The 21,415-nt window shown below is 45.1% G+C and overlaps 1 protein-coding gene across 12 annotated transcripts in view; it reads left to right on the top strand.

Moving 5' to 3' along the window:
- Nucleotides 1-21,415, top strand: part of LOC119441878 (conserved oligomeric Golgi complex subunit 3) — a 62,410-nt gene that overhangs the window by 13,632 nt on the left and 27,363 nt on the right. The window contains exons 1-12 of one of the 12 annotated variants that reach the window (XM_037706516.2): nucleotides 6,060-6,250; nucleotides 6,761-6,892; nucleotides 6,974-7,035; nucleotides 7,540-7,705; nucleotides 7,791-7,865; nucleotides 7,948-8,040; nucleotides 8,828-9,075; nucleotides 10,448-10,666; nucleotides 13,297-13,402; nucleotides 13,517-13,550; nucleotides 14,064-14,224; nucleotides 20,824-21,085. In XM_037706516.2, the coding sequence (XP_037562444.1) occupies nucleotides 6,065-6,250; nucleotides 6,761-6,892; nucleotides 6,974-7,035; nucleotides 7,540-7,705; nucleotides 7,791-7,865; nucleotides 7,948-8,040; nucleotides 8,828-9,075; nucleotides 10,448-10,666; nucleotides 13,297-13,402; nucleotides 13,517-13,550; nucleotides 14,064-14,224; nucleotides 20,824-21,085 (1,744 nt within the window). In that variant the 5' untranslated portion in view covers nucleotides 6,060-6,064. Of the gene's footprint in view, nucleotides 1-6,059; nucleotides 6,251-6,760; nucleotides 6,893-6,973; nucleotides 7,036-7,539; nucleotides 7,706-7,790; nucleotides 7,866-7,947; nucleotides 8,041-8,827; nucleotides 9,076-10,447; nucleotides 10,667-13,296; nucleotides 13,403-13,516; nucleotides 13,551-14,063; nucleotides 14,225-20,823; nucleotides 21,086-21,415 lie in introns of those variants that run through there. The other 11 variants (XM_049661684.1, XM_049661685.1, XM_049661686.1 and 8 more) reach the window with 11 other exon arrangements.

The raw sequence follows: 21,415 nt of genomic DNA, 5'->3' as shown, positions 1-21,415 counted from the left end.
GCGCACCAGGTGGGGTTCGGTGAGCCTAGAGAATCTGGCAAATCTGGTAGGGGCCTGATGAGCTGCTTTCTTGGGGCGCCGGCTTTGATGAGCTTCCAGTGCTAGTATGCGTTCCTCTAGTCTCATGATGCGTTCCGCCATCTCAGTGTTAGAGTGTTGTTGTTGAGTTGCGAATTGTTGTTGTTGTGCAGCTGACTGTTGTATAGCTGTGAGTTGTTGTTGCATGGTAGCTTGTAGGGATGTCTGAAGGCTCTGAATGGCCCTTTGCTACTATCTCCTCTACCTTCTGAGGAGTGGCATATTGGACGGGAATGACTCCCTGTGGTGTGGTGGGCTGGGCGGTTGCTCGTTGCGGTGTCGGATTTGAAGTGACTGTGTGCGCTGGTTGCTCTTCCCGTTTCCGCTTCTCCGGGGGTGGGGTTGAAGTGCTTTGTGTAGGGGTAGTACTATTTCTTCCTAACAATTCATCTTTAAGTGCTACAAACTCTGCGTGTACTTTACTGATTTCTGCTTTGAGTGTTGCGTTCTCTTCAGTGAGACGCCTAATGTGGGCGTGTGCCTGTGCCAGCTCTGTGTCAACAGGGGGGGGGACGAGCTTTGGGAGAAACAACCTGTGCCCAGCTCACCTGCTGCGTGACCTGCGCTGCTCCCTTGCTTCCCCTCCTGCCACTTGCGGAACGTCCACGGCTCGAGGTCCGTCCGACGGACGCCATGGGATGGCGTCCGTCGTCGCGATGAGGTCCTGCGCCTAGAACCGGAACCGGAACGCGGCCTGGAACTGCTCCTCTCCAGGACAGCTCCGCGTCGTTTCGGGGATCGCGACTTGCGGGAAGCTGAACGCTCGCCACGTGGTGTCGGAGACGAGGAGCCTGCTCTCAGGGCCTGCTGCGGTTTCCGACGGTTGACGGGTGGCAGGAATCTGTTGGGGCAGGTTTTGGCTGCCGTCGGGTGGTTCCCGCCGCACAGAGAGCACCGAGGGTGGCACTCATGCTGCTCCGTTGCTAGCGAAGTGCCGCACTCCCTGCACTTGGGTGTGGCGGGGGGACGCGGGCAGACGTCCTCTCTGTGGCCTGTCTCGTTGCAGGTTCGGCAATGTGGCACGGTCCTCTTGTAGAGGTAGCACCGCAGAAGAAGGCCGGAAAATTCGATGTAATATGGTACTGTTTTCCCCAGGAATGTGATCACCATGGTTGTTGTGTTTCCTAGTCTTCTACATGTCAGCGCCTCGTATCCGGGAGATTCAATGCGTTTAAGTAGCATTTCTGGCGTGGTGTCGTGATCGATGTTGCATATCACCCCTTTGCACGAGTTATCGGGGGATATTCCGTATGATGCAATATCATATGTTGTTGCACCAATGGTAATTTTCTGCATCTTGCTTAGTGCTGAGGCCGTAGCTTCTGAGGCAGTGCTCAGAACAAGGATGTTTTGGTCTTCGTCGATGCGTATTTTGAATCCGGTGTAGCCGATTTGTAGCTTTGCCTCGTTTGTGATGGCGTCTACTAACTTCCCTGGGCTCACCTTGTTGAGCTGCAGGCCGTTCCGTGGACGAACCGCCAACTTGTAATCGTCGGCAGGTAGGGGCGGTTGTCGGGGCTTGCGCATCACCGGTCGGCTTTGGCGGAGAACGGGCTTCGGTGGTGTTTGGGATAGTTGGGGCGTGGTCGAGCGTGTCTGCAGCCGACGACGACGGGCACGACTGGTAACATTGATCCATGGCTCACTGTCTTCTTCGTTCTCCTCAGCGGCCGGAAGAGGTCCTTGCGATTCTCGAATTTCCATGTCCTCGTCCTCCGAGGCCTCGGTGGACGATTGGTGGGTTTTGTCGGCGTCGGTATTGCTCAACGCGTTCGCCATCTGCAGCGGTGCGGCGGCCGAAGCCTATAGCGTAGTGGGTTTAGCGGGGCGGCCCCGCTTCGAAACTTGATGTGACCGTAAAATGCAAAATATAGCACTTACACCCTCAAGTTCGGTGTCGACGTGCTCTGGCTGACTTCAGACTCACGATGATTACGTAGAATCTGGAGGCCGGGGTGATTTCGCCGAAAATGTGGCTTCTGAGCGGAGCAGATGTAGAGCCCATCCGACCCGTCGCCGCACTTCGTCGTCCTCTCCCTCAACGTGACAAACAAATAAATTTTTTTTTATATTCGCAACCGAACTGTACAAAGAATGCCTGTGATTACTGGTATCAGCACTTTTTTTTTCATATTTTTTAACGTCTCCGCGTATACAGGGTGCTCCAGCGAACACTTTAAACAATGTTTAAGGGTTGCTTATGGCAGATAGCACAATTCTAGTTCATGAGCTGGTCTGCTCAAAGAGGCGGACACTACTTGCACAAAAGGTTGAAATGCATAATCATCGACTAATTAGCAAAAATCCCTAATTACGTTTTAACCAATTACCTTATGGTCCATATTGCAATTTACGAATTCTAGCCGTTGAGTTGGCAAGGCGATCCACTTGGAACGAATTCTCAGGATGACACCAGTTTTGAGATATTAATTCCCGAACTTAGCGGAGAAATGCATTGGCGTTCCAGTTACCTAACAAAACGTCGTTTTAAGCATTGAAGCACAAAAGTAACTGGAACGCCAATGCAAAATACCGTAATTAGTTAAAAACCTAATTAGTGATTTTTTTATTTATGCGATTATGCATTTCAATTTTTGTGCAAGTAATGTCCGCCTCTTCGATTAGACCATCTCATGAAATAAAGTTGTGCTATCTGCCACAGGCAACCTTTAAAATTTTTTGAAAGTGTTCGCTGGAACACCCTGTATATTGCGGGTACGGTGGCTAGAAGGGGGAGGTGAGAGCAACGGCGGCGGCGGAGTGTTGCAAGCAATCATGACAGCAGCGGCGGCGCTGCAGTCGACAGCAAGATCGCTCCCCGGGCTCGGAAGCACGGCGGTTGGTGCCGCGGGTTTCGAAGCGGGCGTTTCTGTTCGCAATTAGCGGTCGCATATTTGACATAGCTAGCGTTAAGCTAATGCATATCGTGCCTTGTTAGTAGAGGAGACAATAAATGAATAGCAGCTATCATCTGCTGAGCGGTTAAGTGTTAAAATGCATTAGATTCGGGCACGTCACGGCCGGTACAAATATTTTTCGCTCGTCTCGGTCGCACGCGTTCTACGTGCTTTCCCGAATCGTTGGGAGTGAAAAAAAAGAATGATTTCAGCTAATGCGAAGAAGATTATGCTAGTGGTGTGGGTAAAAAAAAGCTGCACCGATTTCGAGGCTCGCAGTGAAGAGCTGCTTAGGTCATATTACTAGCTGCGACGCACTGCATCCTGCTCGTCAAATTGGTTAATACCAATATATTATGCTTTAGGAATCATTCCACGTAGGAGTTAAGTAAACAAACTTATTTTAGTCGCTGATGAACTAGAACAGCGGGGACATGAAGAATACTCAAAAGGACGACATACAGCACTTGATTATATGATCCATTATACAGGGTGTCCCAACTATGATGCAACAAGATTTAAAAATATGCAAATGCCCCGTAGCTGTACAGAACCAAGGCAATGTTGTTTGCCGTCCCTTGTAGATACTCAGATTATTTTTGCATTCCGCCTAAGTACATAATTAGTCTTCACTAATTAATCAACTTCTGAAATATTATAATTAGATGAAAAGTGTCAATGGAAAAATGGTAGAGCAACTTGAAAAACTACCGATACAGCTTTCTGTAGCTCAATACGTGCTACATAAAAGTGTTTTTCCAAGCGTGAAAGAAGCCCGCGAATACACGCAAAATTGCCGCGCGACTGGCCGCTCGAGGCACTTTGCGTGTATTCGCTGGCTTCTTTCACGCTCGGAAAAACACTTATGTAGCACGTATTGAGCAAAAGAAAGTTGTATCGGTAGTTTATTAAGTTGTTCTACAATTTTCACATTGACACTTTTCATCTAATTGTAATATTCGAGAAGTTGATTAATTAAGACTAATTATGTAATTAAGCGGAATGCAAAAAAATAATCGGAGTATCTACAAGCGACGGAAAACAACATTGCCTTGGTTCTGTCCAGCTACGGGGCATTAGGATATTTTTAAATCTTGTTGCATGATAGTTGGGACACCCTGTTGATGATTCAACTGGGGTTCGAAGTGCAGCTCGGAGATCTTCCAAGTCCTGTTTAAGGCCTTATATGCACGGAGCCCGGTCTGCTGCCACGCTTTAAGTGCCTCATCGTCATCAGGCACCGAGAAAAGGGATGTTTTTTGTTTTTTTTTTCTTCTGCTTTTTTAGCAGAAACATAGCCTGTTGCGCAGCCCGGCGCAAAAGAGTGCGTCTGTCGTTTCATGCGACTTGCCATGGCTTCTTACGGCATGGCAACGTGTAAAACTATTGTCACCACAAGGAGGTACAACTGCACAGCGTGAATGCAAACAGAAATGAGCCGTGGAGCTAAAAGAACCGAACAGAACCATGCAAACCGAGCGCACTCGCTAGCTGCGGCAGCAGCCAAACTACAGCGGAGGCATCGCGCGCGCCACCACTCGGCATCATGAATCACTGCAACACGCGCCGCGCTCTTCGACGGCTGCGTTGCTCCCACCTCCCCCTTCTAGCCACCGTATTTTGGGGTTTATTACCTCCGGCCAACTTCTCTTCGTTTTCTCAATATATTCTCCTCTCTCTCTTTCTACCCTTTCTTTATGTTCTTAATTCCATACAGGATGCAGTAAACACTGAACGGTTCATTTGGTTCTGCCCATGATACTGTGCTGAATTTGGGATACGCTTCTTGAGAGTCTACAAAATAAAACGATTTCACATGCGTGTTTGCAACACCTGTTGCGCCCAAAATAGATGGATGGGATAACTTTATTGCAAGGTCCTGCGGGCTACGGGGCGCAAGGCACCATAGAGCGGGCTACTCCCACGTTGGGAATGATTCTTCGTAGATAGCGAGGAAGTTTTACGTCTCCTTCTCGTATTCCTTAGTGACCTTGGCTTGTAGCATGCCAAACAAGACATGGCCAACGAAGATGGAGAGTTGAAGTGATTAACAGTGGCTGAGCAAGGGATGCCGCTCGCGTAATCCTTGGCTCCAGTGACATCCCTTGTTCAAATCACTGCCTGTTGAATGTTTGTTGACATGCCTCAGGGACATTGCAAGAGATGATCTGGCAGAGAAATTACCGGCCTCGATCGCCAGGCTACACCGCCTGTAGCTACCACCACCATCTGAGTTTTTTTTTTCTTTTTTTATGTATGTATATATAAACCAGGCGTGGTAACTATTTTATTTTAGGGTGTGAAGTCATATAATCGTGGTACAAATGAAGAAAGGCGGGTGCCAAAACAGACTCGAAAAGACTCCCCTCTGTACATGCGTCTTGTCCTTCCTCGTCATTTTCATTTATCACGGAAATGTCACACGTATTCGGTCAGAACGCTGACATATGTCAACTGCAGTAATAAACCTTATACCGTGGAAAGCAATTTCTCGTGGGCACTCTTACAAAATAAACCATGTTCAACTTAAGGAGCCTTAGTATCGGTCTTTGGGTAAGTTCGCGCGGTATGTATTCCAGCATATGAGGCAGAAACAGTGCATGCCCGTTAACCCTTTGTTGCGTGCTTTTCACGCTGATCTCCACTGAAGGAGGTCAGATTAGTTTAGTTTAGTTTTAGTGGAAGTCAAAGGCTGTTCACTACAGTAACATTACAGTAATGGTGAAACAACAACAAAGTAACTTCTATAATTTGTAATTATTTTATCTTACTGGTTTATTTAAGATCTTTTACTTATATAGAGCCCTACAAGCTCACTTTTCTCTCATCTGTTTTGCAATAATGAAGCCTGCAATACATTGGCACAAATAGCAGCTTTAAATCTCGCGCTTTTAACGTGACGGCAGTGGTGCTGCCATCTAACGGCATATAAAGTGTATTCACTGGAGTTTTTGGACAAATTGTTTACAATTTGCTCACGCACACCCTGTTTGAGCTTATAACTTCTTTATAAAATTGTTATTTGTAGCAACAAGATTTGTATTTCATATTTAGAACCCATCGCCACGCCCCCATCTCTAACCGGAACCATGGTTGCCGTGATGCATACATGTGGCAACATGGCATCCGCGATGCATGTAAACATGAAGGAAATCAAGGATAACTTAGAAAACTGGGAGCACCCGTCTGAACCTCTGGCACCAATCACCGATAAACAAGCTGAAGGCATATCTCAGCTTATGGCCCATGTTACAGAGCGTCCTATGCCCGTTGGTGTAAGTACTTTCTTTTCGGGTCTAATTATGCGATCTAACGATGACATACGATGTTTTCAGACTCTGCTGGCGCAGAGTCGTTCCTACGTTTTTCGTCAACATTAGGCGCCCACAAAATCGCGATAAATAATGTGTCACGTGTAGCTACCCTGTATTGCAACAAATGCTTGTCAACATGCGCAGCTGGCACTTCAAAGAGCTCGCTGCAAATAGCTACGCGCTCCAAGAAGCGCGATCAAATGTTTTCTTTTCAGACACTGCTTTCGCTGCTGCGTTTTACATCTCTTTTTATAAAGTAATTTTACAACTCTTTAAAGGAAGGATGCGTCGATCGCGTAAATAAATAACGTGGGCATTCTGAGGTGTACTACGCCGATTCTAGTCAATTGCGCTGCTGCCGCTACGTCGCTATAGCTCGCCGATCGTTGCTCAGTACCGTGGCAGATCTTTCAGCTGACTGTTTCTGCATCATTACGTCCCCGTTCGTAACTTTATAACAAAAATTTACAGATGCCACCGAAGTTGTCGATGACGCCAGACCACAAACGCAAAGCGATGCCACTTGTTCCCGAGCTGTCCGAGCTTCCGGAATGCTTGCAAAATGTTGTGAAAGGAGACGTGGTGATCACAAATGCACAGCAGGTACGCCGACAACAGCTTCAACATTGTCACACCTCGTGATTGCATGCCACATCGTGTGCCTCATTAAATCATTTCTTCTAGTTCCTGACGTGGTTCTCGGAGGTGGAAGAAAAAATGATGGAGGAGAGTGACTGGGAATACACGTACGGATTCGCTCGTTTCTGCACTTGAATTTTATTTTATTTTTATTTTATTTTTTTCTCTGATGACATATTTTACGGCGAATTTTGCTGGTCGATTAGAAGCTACTTTTTCTCCCGCCCCATAGATACATGGTTGTTAATTAAGCACAAGGTCGCATGTTTCCTCAGTAGAATAGATCTGACGTCTCGTCGTAATATCGGCGAATAGTTGCATTTATAACAGAATACCTTGTTGGAAAACAACAATTTGCAAAGTCACAAATCCATTTGAGGCCAGTAGGAGGAAGTTTAGGCAAATTTATGTACCAGCCATCATTACCATGCTGATTGAACTGCCATAATTGTAGCTCCCAAAGACACTAGCGCAACAGTTAATCCCTCTAGTAGTTTTTCTAGGAAACGCCATGCAGCAAGGAAACATTGCCCCCAATCGACTAGTGAAATTCGCCGTTAGCTTTTACATTGTCCAGACGTGAAGTTGTGTTTCCTTGTTGTTCTGAACAGGAACTACATCGATGTGGTGGCATCCTACCGGGAAAAGTGTTGTGAAGTGCTATGTGAGATTGACGCGTCGATGGCGCAACTAAGGTTGCTGCAAGGGGAGTATGAGTTTGTGTCCAACAAGACGAACGCACTTCATGAAGCTTGCGAGCACCTTCTGGACGAGCAGGTACCTTAACACAATTCTTTTCTCTTCTATTTCGTTTACACCATCTTGCCCATTATTACTGACATCTTGTCAATTCGTTTTGCAGTCAAAACTGATGAACGCCGTGGAAACCATTGCCGAAAAACTGCGGTACTTTACAGAATTAGACACATTATCCCAAGTAAGACCTAAAAGTTGTTTTTTAGATTGAATAGCCGTTACCTTAATGTGTCTTCTCACTTTTCCATTTCTTCTCAATTCAGAAAATGGCATCCCCCGACATTTCTGTCCTGAGTGAAAGCTTCATACCTATGTTGACAAGACTGGACGAGTGCATCGGCTATCTTGAATCAAATGTAAGTGCGTCATGTTGCATTGCCATTTACATGCTTTGTGTGTTATACAAGCCATGACCATAAAATTTTGTGTATTTATGTCTGTAGCCTTTCAAGCATTCATCAGGGTTCGCTATAATGGTTAAGTGTTGCTCTCTTTCCATTGTTGGGACATCTGTTTCTGTTGCTCTCTTCACAAAGAAACGCTTGAACAAGAGAGAAGGCATGGTTTTGGTCCCCGCTACTGGCCTGGTGTCTTTTATTCTACCCTTTTTTGCACTGTAAGCTCAAGAAAAATACAATCAGTCTTCTTGTTTATCTCAAAACTATGCAGTAATTCCATGCCTTCCATGTTTTCAGTGATGGTTGGCCCCTTTAGTAGAATTCACCTGGGCAATGTAAGCAGTGCACTAATTGAAAAAGGCACCTTTCTTGACTTACTAGTTGGTCTCAGTGTCCAAAAGTTGAACCTAGGTTATGAGGGATGCTGTATTGGAATGCCGTGGATCAATTTTGATTATACAGCGCTCTTCAGTGTGTGACAGTTTCGGCATACGATTGAGCAGAATGTGGCTAATGGAGCCTGTAATTGAGCCACTAACCTTGTGCTCTATAGTACAACGCCAGAACTACTGACCCACCCATTAGAACCCATCCCACACTGCCCATTAAAAGCATTTAGTTCTCGCCTTCTTTCAGAAACAAGCCATACATGTGCTTTTCACTCTGTTTGGCCTGCAATTAAACACTTGAAATGATCTTGATTTACAGCAGGCTCTAAAAATGCTGTTGTTTTCTGCTCTTTCAGCCACAATACAAAGAGGCGGGGACCTACTTGGTCAAGTTCAAGCACATGCAGTGGCAAGCACTGGAGATGATTCGCTCGTACGTGACAAGCACTCTGGAGCACACGACACACCAAGTCTTGTCACGCAAGGACCCGCTGTGCTCTACCGACAATTCTTTTGCGCTCCTGTATGGAAAGTTTAGGACTCATGCGCCAAGAATTCACTCTCTGGTGGGCCAGATTGAAGAACGTGTGGAACGAAATGCTGAGTGAGTGTCCAACTTCCTTTTTTTTTTTTTTCTTGTCGCCTGCTCTTGTAAAATGTAATACTATCAGTGGTTGCAAATTTTAATCAGCTCACTTACTACGGGAAAAAAATTTGTCGGTTTAGCCTGGTGCATCACTCTTTCAAAACTGTGTATGTATTTGACTCAAAAAGGTTGACCACTAGCGAAGGAAATGAAGGTCACGCTGCCCTTCATTGAATTTCATGTACAAACCTGCAGTGTCATCAACATGGTCTGCTTGTCATGAATTGTTAAATTTCACACATTAGAATTTTTTTTTTCTGCAGGAAAAGTCCCCATAATTTGTGAGATTGAGTTCTTGTCAGTCCATAGGTGCTCTGTGATCCCATTATTCTTATTATTAATGATCACTTAGCCAGCCACTCTCAAATTATGCAGTAACCTACATCATCACAGAGTAGTGAAGTGCAAATTTCAATGTGGCGCTATGATCTGTGTTTTGTTCTTGCACCCTTTCTTACACATCTAGCCTCTACTCTGGTAAGATGACTAGCAAGTTCACTATTTCAAAATTGTAATCTCTTGGTGTAGCTTCTCTAAGCCTTTCTAATCCATGCTCACAACACATCTGGGCTATGAGAGACTCTGCAGCGAGAGAGGCCCCAGATAAATTTTAACTATCTATGGTCGTTTAACGTTCCTATAAACATAAAATTACAAGTGTTTTTGCATTACAGTCCAATTAGAACACAACTCTCATGACTGGAAATTGAGCCTACGACCTCGTGTTCAGTAAGCAAAGTGCCGTAGCCACTGAGCCATCAGAGCAAGGAATATTTAATGTGAATCTGAGTATCTTTGTATTGTCACTTTCATTAAATGGGTACTGTATAGACTTGAGTAAGGCCTGCTCTCATGAAATATCCGTGCACCCAACTTGGCTGCTCCACATTTGAAAAAAAAAAAGAACAGAAGAAAGTTTGTTTGCTCCTGGATTCTGAGTTCAGGGCGTATGGTGTCTTTTGGGTATTGTTGGTAAAAAGCTTGAACATTAGAGGCATATGTAATCCTATACAGATGGCACGAAGATGACTATAATTCACAAGTGTGCTTCCTAGCCAAGCCTGAGCAGCGGTGATAGTGTCAGCGGTGGGAACTATAATAGGTAGGCACCAGGTGAATGACATGCATGCGTTAAGAAATACTAAATTCACAATGAAAACATTAGCACTTGCTCTTTTGGTACAAGGTGTCACGGTGATTATGCAAAGCCGGAAGAACTTGTGTCTAAGTAGCTTGGCTCCATCTAAGAGCCACACCTTGTCAAGATCACAAAAAAATTAAGTGTGGACCTTACATGTGTATATCCAGTATATGCTTTGTGTGCATCCAGGTATCGAGAGCTGCTGGATGCTTGCCATACCTGCTATTTTGGGCAGCGAGAGACCTTGCTTGGACCTAGCGTGTCGACAGCCATGAAAGAGCTCGCAGCTGCTCACCAGCGCGACCACTGTTCTCTGGTCAGAAGCGGGTGTGCCTTCTTGGTGCACCTCTGTGAAGACGAGCACCAGTTGTACATGCAGTTCTTCACCAAGGCCTCCTCTCTCTTGGAGTAAGTTGGTGGGCACAACTTGGCATTGCAGGCAGCTCGAAAAATGTCTCAGACTGTGCTAGCAAAAGTCCCAAGGAGTGGAGAATTCTGCTCAATCTGTCTCGTCTAGACTGTTTTCAGAGCTGCAGCACACACACTACTTGGTTTATTTTTTAAAAGCTTTTTGCGCGCAAACAAGGGCGAAGAAAAGGAGCAACACAAGGACGAGCGCTTTCTAACAACTACTTTTATTTTCGAAGAACCATTTCCTCAAGAACCCACAGATCTGCACGATCCAGTCAACAGAACACATCAATAGCGCATATGACAACACTTTGTGAAGTGTTGCTATACACAAAGTGTTCACAAAGTGTTGTTATATATGTGTTGTTATAAAGTGTGTTATATGCAAAGTGTCACGAAGTGTTGTTATATGCGCTATTGATGTGTTCTGTTGACTGGATCATGAAGATCTGTAGGTTCTTTAAGCAAATGGTTCTTCGAAAGTAAAAGTAGCTGTAGTAGCGCTCGTCCTTGTGATGCTCCTTTTCTTCGTCCTTGTTTGTTTGCGCGCAAAACGTTTTTTTAAAAATGAATCTGTTCCACCTAGGCCGACTTGCAGTTATGCTACTTGGTTGTTCAGTTCTTAGTCAAAACTCGTAATGCACAAACAGGGGCAACAAACACAACCTTGACAGAGACGGGACCAGTGTGTTGTCAACTTGCAAGTTGGTAATATTATTTTGTGGCTGTTCAGCTGATGGAAGCATAGTTCACAGAAAGAGCAGAAAATGTTTAGGAAAATAACGGCAAGAACCATTGCTAGATTTAGCAAGTTATGTAGGTTCAGAGAATGTGTTTTAAAAAAAGGCTATTCCCACTCTGCAAAGTGACCAATGTGTCATGGAAGCAAATGAGGGCATTCATTCTGTGGTGGCAAATGTTGCCTCTTTGGATTTGAGCTGCTGTTTTGAAAAGTGTCCTTGAATTTGCTTGATTAGACATGTATAGCAATCCTTTGCTTTATTCTTGTTGTGGAGGGTGCTATATTTTGTGCTGTTTCCGCATGTTGTGCTCCCAGCCTAACTTTCCCGTAATTACGAAATGATGTTAATTGTAAGCTTGTATTCGGCGCCGTCTCTTTTGCTGGGTTGTTGTCTCTGTTCATTACAAGTTTCTGAATTTAAAAAATTTTTTTTCATAGCTGGCTTTTTTTAAAATAAAAAATGAATGTATCAATGATTATATTCTAAAACAGTCAAGCCCATTTATAGTGAACCCACTTAGAGTGAACTCATGCAGAGTCTTAATGGCTCTTCATTGTCTAAAATATTTAAAAATAAAAAATGTCTGAGCCATTACCCACTTACATCAAACTGGTTGCCACACCAGTTCACTTAGAATGTTTGTAACAAACCTGAGCCCAGCAGCATCGCAACCACCCAACATGGAAATTCAGACATACTTACAAGCCAGAAAGGTAGTAGAAAAGTACTTTGATGTACAGATAGTTGCTAAACATGACCTCACCAAGTTTCAAGGTCACTTACCTTGCATGCTGAATGTTCTGGAAAATATGGAAAGCTCTCTGGAATAGTGTCCCTATCTATCTTGCCCTGTGGAAGCCAGCTGCAGCTTTGAAAAAAAGAAACGAGTTAAGGGGGCTTGAAATAAAGCAAAGTTTCACAATGAGCTTCGTACGAAAAAAACGGTGTTGGATTTCATGCCGTGCCTCTGCATGTTCATCGTACTAGGCCGCATCCTTTGCGGGATGTTTGTCCTGGTGAATTGCCCGAATGTAATTATTGGGTAAATGCGATAGGCCAGGTAGACCTCACAAACAAGTTTCTGAGAAAAGATGAGTGTGTCTGGTATTATTGAATGTCTGACATTGATTCTGCAGCTTGTTTAATGTTAACTTAGTCGATGACTATTCTCAAAGCAAATACAATTATAACAGACTTCTTCTGTAGTGAACACTTATGGTATCTTCGACTGGTTGCCTCAGGGCGCTCTAGATTGCTCTCGCGAGCGGCGTTGTCTTCGGCTGGTTGAAAGAGGGTGCGCACCCTGCGTTCGGCTGGTTCTTTTCGATCGCTCTCCTCCCGCGCCGAGCGCTCTGAGGCGCTCCGCGCCCTATCGTCGGAGCAGTCGTCGAGATGAGAGCGTTTCCAGCAACGTCATCACAGCACAGCGTCGCCGTTCTTGGCGACAGTCCACCGTAGCCTAGGCAACCTAGGCCACAGCACGCTGGCAGCTCAACGAACGGTCGTCCCACCGGCGCATCCGCCGGTTTAGGCGAAACATCGGACGTTAGCAGTAGTCACGTGGTTTCACATCTGCCATTTTCCACTCCGAGAGCGAGTCACACGTTCGGCTTGCGCGCTTGTCCTCTACCTCTGAGTTCGGGGAACGCCGGATCTGCACGACTCTGATTGGGGGGATGGATGCGAGCAGTCTTAGATACCATTAAGGACTTCAGGACAGCATAAAGGGGGGGGGGGGGGGGGTCATGTTAAGCAAGCTCAACTGTAATATGTTATCATTATCACACAAACGGTACTGAGACATTACTTTTTTCTGTAACCACAAAATGTATGTAATGTTTTATAACATAAATATACCTGTCATTGCTTCTTTTTTTTCTTTAGTGACTTTCTGAGTCACCTCTGCGAGAGATTGTATGATGTTTTTCGTCCAATCATCATCCACATAAATCACCTGGAAACACTGGCAGAACTCTGCAGTATATTGAAGGTATGATGTTTTGTGCATTTACATATCTCATGCATTGGTCCCCTTGAATGATAGGCGTTTCTGTCATTGTCTTGCTACTGGTGGGAAATTTATTGCAATAACTTTTGTTTCCAGGTTGAAATGATGGAGCAACATGTCGCTGCAAACCGTGAGTGCTCCCAGTTTCACACAATAAACCATTTTTCTCGTTTCCAAACGCACCTTCTCTGCATTGTGCTTTTGCCCCACTTACACCTCTACCGGTCATGGTTCAAATGAAAATGAAGTGTTAGCTGCACATGCTGTGGCTTGTTTCTTGCACATGGTTTCGTAAAGAAAGCCATGTTAACATTTCCCATGTCATGAGACAAGCACACTGTTCTTGTATGCACTGTTTGTAAAAATGACTTTGCCACCTTTAGGTTGGCAAATTGCCTCGTGGGAAAGCTATCTTTACATTTATGAGAAGGGTCCATTGGTGTCTGTAGTCATTAAGTTATCTCACCTCTTCACTGTGCTTAGTAGCTTCAGCAAAATGGTCAAGTTCAGCTGTGATGAAAAATATTGGCAGTATGTACACATGTGTTCAGAGGGATGAAATTTGTCCAGTAAATGTATGATTGATTGTATTTTATACTTACTTATTCCCTTTTTTTTCCCATTCTCTCTCTGACTGTCACAGCGAACGAGCTGCGAGCATTTTGCAAGATTGCCCAGCAAATGCTTGAAGATGTACAGGAGCGGTTGGTCTACAGGACATTGGTCTATGTTCGCACAGATATCTTGGGCTACAACCCTGCTCCTGGTGATTTGGCATACCCGGAAAAGCTTGAGATGATGGAGGCATGTATAAGTTCAAATAGCTTTTAATGCAGTGTTGTTAAGTTTACTTGTTGATAGTCCTTTTGACAACGTAACCTTTTTGGAGTCTTAGCGACTTCTTTGGTGACATTTTCTGGTCTATTAGTGTTTTCGGCAGCATTTTCACAGTAACCACTGCTCATTTAATTGAAGAAGTCAACTGTAAACACAGCTAACTACGAGATTTTCAGTGAGCACATGCTGCACTGATGGAGAGGGCCATCTTTGCTTATAACTTACACTGTTTTCGCAGTTGCTTCAAAAATTGCCATCACATTAAGAAAGAACAAACCATACAGAAAACAGAACTGCGGTCCATCTGGGGGCCTTAAAGCTGCTTTTAGAAGGGAAGTAAAGCCTTGAAATCTATGCCCTTTTCAGAAATTAGAAGTCATCTTGCCTTTCGCATTCTGACCAATCACTGGCCACCACAAGAGGCAGTTTAAAGCTATTATAGTTCATGAAATAAAATAAAACTTTCTAGGAAAGATAAAGAACAATTAAAGCATTGAAAAGATAAATGTTTCAGCAAGTCATAATCATGTCACTTAGTGACATTTTTGTAAAAGGTGCGAGCATTTTGGGATGGTACCTGGCCACACCACAAAAAATTGTTTTAATGTTCGGTCTAGTATTACAGAGAATATTGGCATTGATCGAAAACTCCTTGTGTCAATCTATGCTGTAAAAATTAATGTGTTGCTTATTCTGGGCTGCGACCTGGCCGCCCCCAAAAATTTACCTTGTTTTAGTCTTTGGTCTAGTATGACAAAGAATATTGACATTGCATCGAAAACTTATTGTGTCAATTCTTCGCTGTAAACATTAATGTGTGGCTTGTTCTCCTGAATAGGAACTTCCAAGCCAATTTCAACAAGTGAGAGTTGCGATACACGAGCTGGTTTTTCACTATTATTGCATTGGTAATCTTTGGTGGCCATGTAGCTAGCGCCAAATGGCTGGTTGTGACCACGAAATGGCCATGAATGCGCCTGCTGCACAGGATGTCATGATGTCATCTGCTGCATTTTTCTGTAGACTGCCCCACTGTAATCCCCCTCGCTTATCAGGTTGCAGTGCGATTGCCCAACAGGCAGAGGAGGGCATCCAAGAGCAGCGCTTAAAAAAAAGGGGGGGGGGGGGGTGCAATAAAAGATAACCACAAATTGCACTATGCTGCAGGTTGCTGCGCAGTTAATGCCAGGCGTAAGAGGTAGCATGCATGCTTTTGTGGCAGATATCACTGCAAGCAGGGAGTCAGCAGAAATTGCTTCATGTTTTGGAGAGCAGCCTAGCAAATAGTTGAGCAACTTAACACACATGCATGAACATGCATGTTCATTTGTGGTGCTGCCCTCAGTTATACAGTACTAGCTGTCTGACTGGCTGGCCATTATTTGAACAGTGTTTAAAAAGATTTCATGTGTACATGTGTCCCATCACTTTCATCAGAGGATTACATAATCTGAAGATGCAGAATGATACAGAAGGCAGCCTTCTTGCGTAATCAAGTGGAATCATGAAAAGGCAGGCATTCACATTTTCGGCACCGTTTTTTTTTTTTCTTTGCCATCTTTTGCATTTGTCGTTGGCCCTCTTTGTACTGCAGCTTAAAGGTGTGCTCCTGATGTTTCTGGCTTCCTGTACTGGTGATAATGAGACAGGGCTGCACAAGATGCGGCCCGTGGGCCTCATGGGGCTTGCTGTCGAATTTTTAGCTGCTCCCATGGCTGAGTTTAGGCTACCATTGTGTACTTGTGCTACAGTCATCGCATGGTCCTATGATGAGAAAACAATTTTGTCTCCAAAGATGACACACACGGCCTGAATCAATGGCATCAAGCACATATAAAAAGAATCTGTGGGAGCATACAATTTTATGTTGGTAGCAGATTCCTTTAAGTTACCAACACCAAGTTCGCATTATTGGCGCAGTTTATAATTCAATCGAAGCTGTGCTTTCCCAGCATGTATCGATTTAATGATAGCAGGTGGTAGCGCCTGCCAGACGATGCTTTCATTTGGTGCGTTTGTCTTGCTATTAAATCTTGACAAATATTTGCTCAGATTGCGGTCCAACGATACGAAGTGTCAGACAAGGTTATTTGGATCTAGCAACATCGCCACCAACAACATTGTTTGAGGGTTTCTACTAGGCGAATACAGTTAACATGCCGCTCTTTATCAAAACACTTTAAGGAGCTCATAAGAAAGTGACCAACAAAGTGACTAGCCCCTCTCACTATATTGATATTCAGATACAGACGCAACCACTTGTCATCCATTCTAACAGTTAAAGCCCCAGCTTTTCCTGTCTATGTCATACTTAAAAACTGAAATGCAAATGGCATTTTTTTCAGTAATCCCTGGCATCATAAAATTATCTTTAATTTGAATATAAACAGCAGAAGGGTGTGACGCTGGGCTAATGATTCAACATGGCTTGTGGCGGTAAGCTACACAGAGGAAACGAAAAGAAACAGAAGGAACATACCACAGCACTTCATGGTGTTTGTTCCTTCTGTCTGGTTTCATTTTTTGTTATGTTTACTGTCACAAGCCTCGAAAATAAACATTGGTGCACATTAAAGGGAAAGCATAACACTGAATCTTCAGAACAAGTTGATTGCCTTTTTGATAGAATTCCAACAGCGTTTCCTGTCATCCAAAGATGAGAAGGGCAACCAACAGTTTAGCGACCATTTCTCAGTGATGCTGGAACACTGCAACTACACAGTGAATCTAGAGCTTGTAAACCTGTGGTGTTCACCAAAGCTAAAAGGACTGCAAAAGGAGCAGCCATTCCTTCGTTTTTATTGGAATCTTGAAAAGAAGAAATACGGAAACATAGCCAACAATGTTTTGAAACTGACATCTCTCTTAGCAAGTGCCTACTTCTCGGAAGAGACATTCTTTTTGGGGAACCTGAACAAGAGCCACCTTCCGCCTTCAGTAACCAGACCGATATTACAAGACGTGCTGAAGACAGCAAATAGTGCGATGACACTAAATAGGCTGCCTTTTCGCAAGCAAAAAAGCGGAACATTTCCCACTAAAGTGTGGCCCATGTGGCTCCCAGAGAAATTGGTTTTTGCCCTCACTGATATTGAGTTGTGCAGTCCTGGTATAAGAACTATCTGCTTGACTGCAAGTTTCAGTTTCCATCTTTCGAAAAATTTTGTGCAACTTAGGGGCATATGAAAATGCTTAGGCAAAGAATATTGTGACGGGGTGTTACGTGCAGAAAGACACAGACAAAAGAGACTATTTACACTGTATTTACACTGGAGCCAAGCAGACACATGCTCGCGCCAAAAGCCTAGACACTTCATTGTCTTTCTCGCGGTGGCTCGTCTCTTGAGCATCTGTTGATGGTATCGTAATACAGTGTAGACCGCTTATAATGCAAGTCGCCGGAGTCGCGAATATCCGCACTATAAGCAAAGCACCAATTTTCAAGGCCCGCACATATGCAAAACATGTGCACCGAGCCGCCACGCGTATGCGACAGTCGAGGAATGCGGCTAGAACGTTTGCATTCAATTTACGGTCGAATCTCGTTAATGCGAACCAAATCACGCGGCAGCGCCTCCGACCGTCATTGCTCCGGCACCGCCATAGAGTAAAAGCTTAGGAGAGACCCCTCAATGTTGCGCGTGAACAAAACAAAAAAGAAAGAAAGAAAAAACGCGGCGGACATTTCACCCTCTCTCAAATGGCAAGGTCGCCGATTCTGCGTTGCGCCGGAACATGCGTGTACGTGCTGACGTCTCAGCCACGCTACCGTAGCCATGTGTAGAAAGTGGCAGTGAACCCTTCTTTCTCCTTTATGCTTCCTCTACTTTCTAGTCACGTCTTGACCTTGCACGCTGCGGCTACGGCGCAGAGGGAAGTAGCGGCGCTGTCCCAGGCCGGCCAACGAAACTGCCCACGCCGGCAAACGCCCGCTTCCCGATAATGACAGAAAACGAAACTTCGGGGAGCTGGCTCAAGCGGCGGCGCCTGCACGGCGGCGGGCGCGCACAGTGACAGTCGAAAGTGAGGGAGCTACGAGGGAGGGCAAGGGGAGCCACCGAAGCGGCGGAGTTGCCGAGGCGAAATCCGCTTCCCTGCCGCCCTCCTCCCTCACACTCCACGGTCTCCGCGTGCGCCCTTCGCCGTGCTGTGCCGGCGCCGCCCGCTCCCTGAAGTTTCGTTTACTGCCGTTATCGGGAAGCGAGCATTGGATGGTGTTGGCAGTTTCGTGGCCCTCGTTCGCTATGCGCACCGTGATATTTCACGACTCGCACTCAAGATTCTGGTTTCAGCCTCACTGGCTGTTCGTTCGCACCACATGCCCTTCTTCTCCACTTAGTCTCTCTTTCTTCCTCGAGCACTCCTTGGGGCGCCCGTTTAATTGAGGGGAGCGTTCGCCGTCTCCTCTGACTTCCGTACTCCCAGGCAGCCGCACTGTAACTGGTATTTCGTTTCCCGCAACTGCACTATAAGCGATACATGTATACATGGAGTGCTATGGGAAAATTAACGGGAGTCTGAAAAGACCGCACTATATCCGGTCCTGCACTATAAGTGGTTATGTTATAAGTGGTCTATACTGTACTACCCCTCAGTGGCAAAAGCGCCGTCCCGGTGCTGTTAAAGATCTAAGGCGCGTAGAGAGCTGTAGGGCTTAAGTCTGGTGAAATGGACAATGTCACTGGTTGTCACAGCGGAGTACGTAAGGGGGGGCTAGAATGATTTCATAGGTGACATTGGCCACTTGGCAGAGCACGCGATATGAGCCTGCATAATAGGGGAGTAGCTCTTCACAAAGGCCAACTTTACAAAATGGTGACCAAAGCAACACGAGGCTTCCGGGGGAAAAATGGACGTCACGGTGATGGAGGTCGTAGCGGTGCTTCTGTTTGTCTTGAGACATTTGCAGTATGAGAATATGAGACAGACAGACAGACAAAGAACTTTTATTCAGGTCCTGAGGAACTGCGTTTGGACGCCCCCTTTCAGGGGGAGTCGGTAGCAGTCGCGGGCCGCTCCCACGCAGGGACCGGAAGACCGTGGCCCTCCGCCCTCTCGCACTGCAACTACACAGTGAATCTAGAGCTTGTAAACCTGTGGTGTTCACCAAAGCTAAAAGGACTGCAAAAGGAGCAGCCATTCCTTCGTTTTTATTGGAATCGCCATCTGAATATGAGACACTTGCAAATTTAGTAGCCAGTGACACACATTGTGTTCCTGTTCTGTGAAATTTTTAGACACAAAATTGCATTGCCTTACAGTACCATAACACGAGTCAAGATTCCCAAGAAGTTATGTAAAACTGAATTATTCTTTCGAGGTACTGACGGGACATAACCAAGACCGGCCACGGTGGTTGAGTGTCTATGGCACTCTGCTGCTAAGCACAAGGTCACGGGTTCAATTCCCAGCTGCAGTGGCCACATTTCGATCACAGGAGAATGCAAAAACACTTGTGTACATTGATTTAGGGTTTCCTTAGAGAACGGCAGGTGGCCAAAATTAATTTGGAGCCCCTCCACATGCATCTCTCATAGCTTATCAGTTGCTTCGAGAGATTAAACCTTTTAATCTTGGTGTTATAAGGAACTGTTTATTCCATCCGAGCTTGAGCTACGATGAAGAAGAACAAGCTGGGCGGCTGATGATGATAAATACAGATGAGGAATTTGTACAAGCGATGATGATGTGTACAGGCGAAGAAGAGTCAGTCATGGTTCGCTCTCATAGTATATTTAATTGCATTCTTAAAAACGGTGCTGTTTAAGACGAGCGTCCCATCTTAAGCTGTGCAGTTTTCAAGAAAGCAATCCTACCAACTTGCCCACCCATCCATACTTTGAATATATTCAAGCTTTCTGGTAACCATCAAGTTTAATCGGACTTTCTCAGTGTATAGTGTTATATATTACATGAAACAATTTAGCCTTGATGATCCTTGTAATTTGCAGCCCCATTATCTTGGTTAGGCCTCATGCTTTATGTATGTACTTAACCTCCTGAGACCCAACAAAATCCTCGTGACACAATACCTTTTCAAGTCAGTTCTTATTGCCAACTGGTCTGTTACGATTCTGAAAAAGCATTTGCTTAGTCAAATTGCATGGGCACATGTTGCATCAGTACCTCCATAAATGCGGGTAGAAAATTCATTTGTACACTTCGTTCAGATAAAAGCTTCTTTTGTTTTCCTGTTCACATAGATACAAATTTAACATCCCATGATGGCTCCTCGGCTTTGTTTCCCGTCATGGATTGCTGCGTCATCTGGTGGCATTTGAAATGTACAACGCATTCATTTTTCATCATTAGGGACAATGCAGCAGGAATATACACACAATGTGTCAATTTTCTCAGAACACCAGTAGCAACAAAATTATTACATGCTTGGCATATGGTCTCGCCTGCATTTAGCTTTATGTAACACCAGATTATTTAGCTTGTCATTCTTGATTCAACGTTGAAAATGATGAAAACTGTTGTCCATGGATGGTGGGCAAGAGCTTCTGTAGAGGTTAATATGTATACGTACTAGCATTGATTCCTTATGTTTCATATCTATGCAGAGCATCGCTGAGAGTCTTGCGCAGAACTCTTTGAGCCGGTCGAGTTCTCGGGGCTCCCTGGTGTCCATCGGTTCTTCCGCTTCTGGAAGCCTGCCCCATCTGCAAAGCAGCATCCAATCTGGCGAAAGGCCAAATGAGGTGGCAGTGCTCCAAGTGTCGTCGGCGCAACACATCACCGAAACCACTGGTGGCAGCACCACAACGCACACAACCATTTCAGCGCAGAACTCGGATGCGGTGCCTTCTACGAGGCACAAAGGATGTGAGCTGATGTTCAAAATACCCTCAACGTTGCACGGTGCCTAAAGATTGTGGAGCCATATCTCTTGACCATTCTTAAAAATGTATTGTTGCATATTCCTGCTCGTTTTAACTGTTATACAAGCTTGTGCTACTGAACCTGGAAGATAACAAATGCACATGAAAGGAAGTTGAGGAGAGCAGATGGAGTGATTTAAAGGGAAACAGTGGTCATGACATTAATATGGTGGCTAGAAGGGGGTAGTGTGACGGGCAGAAGCCGGCGGAGCGCACAAAGGAACAGTGAAAGCGGTAGATGACGCTACTTGCAGCTGGTGTGCAGCTTTCGCAG

The sequence above is a fragment of the Dermacentor silvarum genome, chromosome 2 (assembly GCF_013339745.2).
Source record: "Dermacentor silvarum isolate Dsil-2018 chromosome 2, BIME_Dsil_1.4, whole genome shotgun sequence".
Classification (NCBI taxonomy): domain Eukaryota; kingdom Metazoa; phylum Arthropoda; class Arachnida; order Ixodida; family Ixodidae; genus Dermacentor; species Dermacentor silvarum.
The sequence above is the reverse complement of the archived record's forward strand: the minus strand, read 5'-3'. Positions and strand labels throughout refer to the sequence as shown.